At 30.4% G+C, this 3556-nt stretch overlaps 1 protein-coding gene across 1 annotated transcript; it reads right to left on the bottom strand.

Annotated features, from left to right (window-relative positions):
- Nucleotides 1-850: 850 nt before the first annotated feature.
- Nucleotides 851-3258, bottom strand: LOC140859830 (auxin-responsive protein IAA14-like). The gene is made up of 5 exons (XM_073262402.1): nt 2880-3258; nt 1955-2184; nt 1491-1626; nt 1258-1319; nt 851-1130 (listed from the first exon to the last, which is right to left on the bottom strand). The coding sequence occupies exons 1-5, from the start codon at nt 3140-3142 to the stop codon at nt 1093-1095; spliced, it is 729 nt and encodes a 242-aa protein (XP_073118503.1). The 5' UTR covers nt 3143-3258; the 3' UTR covers nt 851-1092.
- Nucleotides 3259-3556: the final 298 nt, after the last annotated feature.

Genomic DNA, 3556 nt, shown 5'->3' with positions numbered 1-3556 from the left:
AACCTTATATTCTAAATAAATGACAAGTTCTCGACAAACTTCTTTGATGTATAAAGTTGTCCAACAAAAAGTTATTCTCTAGTAAAAATTCACCTCGGGATAAGTTTGATACGTCTGCAATATATATATCATACGACTACTATTTGGTAGCCACACCACGCATCTCACTTACCCATATGTACGTATATTTTTATTTTTATTTTGTAGAAAATTATGTTGCATATATCTAAACACAGTATACATAACATAAAAAAATTATTATGCACTGAAACACAAAAAACATTAATTTTCATACTAAATGTCAATAATTCATTAATTATGCAATATAATGTAAAAAAGTATCGAGCTTTTATTTCAAAATATTCATAGAAATTAAATAGGTACATTCGGGAGTCAGATGGAAGTAAAATTGAAGCATTGACCATGCATGTGCTTCCAACCACCAATCAGATCGACCAATCAAATTTGACTAACAAATAACAGCCAGATAATAATTAAATAGTTTGTTCAATCATTCAGTAATTAAATATTACAATTAATAGTTACAAAAACTGAAACCCCCATTAACACCCACATGGGCATGTTCCCTCTGGTAGTCTAGTTGGGGGACTAAAATAATCAATAAATAGTAAATCGCAAAATAAAAATTTTAAAAATAGTAAAGAGATATGAAGAATCTGTACAAGAAATAAATACTAATATCAATGCAGATCAGTTATTTATTTAAAAAAAAAAGACAAAGACACAAGAATGACCCCCAGGGCGGGGCTCATTAATTAATTTAATTATCATTTAGGACAGTGCTTTGATTAATTAATAGAGTCAGAAATAAAGTAATAACAAGCCAAACAACACACAAATACTGCAGTATCTTATTGTGCAAAACAAATATTTAGACACCTCTGTTATGTCTTTACGACAATAAAAATACAGACACGACACCAAATTCAAGAGAACAAAAATAAAAATGTAAAAACCAAGCTTAATTACTACCACGTTTATAGAAAACAACTTAACTTAACTTCTTGCATCGCTTCATCAAACCTTTTTCACAAGTTACATAATTAGGTTGCCTTCATGATCATATATCATTTAACACCTGTTCTTGCATTTCTCCATGGCTCTTGGTGCTGAAATTCATGCCCAAAAAAAAAAAAGAAAAAATATATTTTAAAAACTATTTAAAAAAATTATCTAGGTAATATAATTAAAAGATATATATAAAATCACGCAGAATAAAATTTCAAAAAAATATACCGAGGCCAATTGCTTCTGATCCTTTCATGATACGAAGGCGCTTGCATGAATTAACAAACATCCTGCCACGTAAGTAATACAAATCACAGTCGAATTAATTATTAATAGGCATGCATATATATATATCCTTATTAATTGAGGGTAATTAATTAACATAAATAAATAAATAAAAACATGGATTATAAATATAAATAAATTAAAAGTGAGTAATTAACGAATATAAATGAACTTACTCCCATGGTACATCCCCCACGAGCATCCAATCGCCATCCTTATCTTCATAGGTGGGAACATATTCAGAACTATTCAGCAAATCCATCAATTTCCTCTCATTCATAAAATCTATCATTCCCTGGGTCCCATAATTGCCTGTATTTATAATAATTACACACATCACTATACATTAATTATCGAATTCCCATAATTAATTTCAGTACCTATATATATTTTAATTAATAATTCATCCAAAAATTAAACCAACAATTCTAACTCAAATTAGTATATATATAAACGACAAGATTCCAGCTAAATCTTTAAGATTTGCTTTTTCATTTTCAAGTGTAATTTAGTGTATTGCATGTGGAATTGTGGATCGATTTAATGCTATTATATATTCAAACAAATAATCATTCTCTTTAATTATGAAATCTCATAATTTCATGCAAAAATGTAATTAATGGATATAAAATTGACTTACCCATGGTGAAAGAGCTAAACATTTTGGCCAAGGCATCGGAGAGTTGCTGGTAGCTGCTGTACATTTTCAGGTCCACTTTGCGGAGATAGGGTGCGCCATCCATCGACACCTTCACAAAGGTGGCGCCGCCGCCGCCGCTCTTCTCGCCGGATTCTTCATCGTTGCTTTTCTGATGAGCCATTATGTTCTTGCGGAAAGACCGGACCGGTGGCCATCCCACCACTTGTGCCCTAATAAACTCTCCATTAATTCTTTAGAAACAATATTATCTTTAATTTTATATATGAAATTAAGAATTATATAAGATAGTTTTGGTGTATATATATATCAAACATGGATGTCTGGTCATGTTATCATAATTCAAAGATTAATCATGAAATGTTAAAAGTGCTTTGGATTGCATGGATTTTGTTTTGTTAATTGCAGCTTAAATATATATTCTGAAAACATATAATAGATAGCTAGCTAGTTAATTATATTAGATAATTAGTTAAGTTTACAGAAAAAAGGGTTCCTATATATTATCCATGCAAATTAAAACTAGTTCATTCCAGAAGACAAATATATATATACATATATACTGATCTAATCTCGTTTTGTTTTATATCTATATATTAATTATTATTAATACAAGGAAATTTATAAGCATACTTTACGTTGTGTGCACACGTCTAACTCACATGCTTGCACGTGTAATTTTCCATAAAATGTGAAGCTAGCAAAAAGCAGTGCTGAATAAAGGAATATTACACTCCTTAATAATAATAATGCAATCGATATGAAATATTTCAATTATGTGTTTTCTTAAAAAAGAAAAAGAAAAAAAAAAGTTAGGCACACAGAATTAATACGTTAATTTTTCCGGTCTGGTCTTGTATGATAAACAAAGGTAAAATATATATAAAAAAAAAAAAAAAAAACTAACTTAGCTGGTGGCTTGACCGGATCTTTGGAAGGAGCTTTCTCCTTTGCAGAGCTTTTCATGGCTTCAATATCGAGATCTGAAGCAGCTGATTCATTAGACTGAAGCTTGAGCTTCAGATCAACAGTCTCAGAAAACCCTCTCTTCCCAGTAAACTTGATGGGATCAGCTCCGCCGGGAAGTCCAAGACATAGCTCAGTTTCCTTGAGATTCAGGCCATGCTCCTCACCGAGCAAAGCCGACGACAATTTCAGGCCTACTTGCATCAAAACTCTCGTGTCCTTTTTTTTCTTTTTCTTCTTCTTCTTCTTCAACTTGTTATGATTTTGAGGGTGAAGTGTGAGTTTTATGAGTGTTTTTGTTTGTGTGTATGCAATAATATTAATATATGTGAATGTGTATGAGACTTTCATGTGCAAATATACCAATGGTTGGTTCCAATGGGCTATCAATTTCTGTCTAATCGTGTTTTGACACGTGGAAATTGCATAATACATCTAATATATATATATATATATATATATATATATATATATATATATATATATATATGTCTGGGATCATGAGCATGTTAATAAATAATGAAAAAAATTTATTTCTTTTAATTAATTAACCATATTAATATTTTATAATGGGAGCTGGAGAGGCACAAAATAAAGAAACCCTTTGCTTTTTCGTGT

The sequence above is a fragment of the Henckelia pumila genome, chromosome 4 (assembly GCF_033568475.1).
Source record: "Henckelia pumila isolate YLH828 chromosome 4, ASM3356847v2, whole genome shotgun sequence".
NCBI lineage: Eukaryota > Viridiplantae > Streptophyta > Magnoliopsida > Lamiales > Gesneriaceae > Henckelia > Henckelia pumila.
The sequence above is the reverse complement of the archived record's forward strand: the minus strand, read 5'-3'. Positions and strand labels throughout refer to the sequence as shown.

Excerpts from the sequence above, each read along its gene's own strand:
- LOC140859830 (XM_073262402.1), bottom strand. The coding sequence starts at position 3,142 with ATGCAAGTAGGCCTGAAATTGTCGTCGGCTTTGCTCGGTGAGGAGCAT. Across the intron at positions 1,627-1,954 it reads GTTTAGCTCTTTCACCATGG|GCAATTATGGGACCCAGGGA; the intron begins GTAAGTCAATTT and ends TTATAAATACAG. Across the intron at positions 1,131-1,257 it reads ATCAGAAGCAATTGGCCTCG|CACCAAGAGCCATGGAGAAA; the intron begins GTATATTTTTTT and ends CATGAATTTCAG.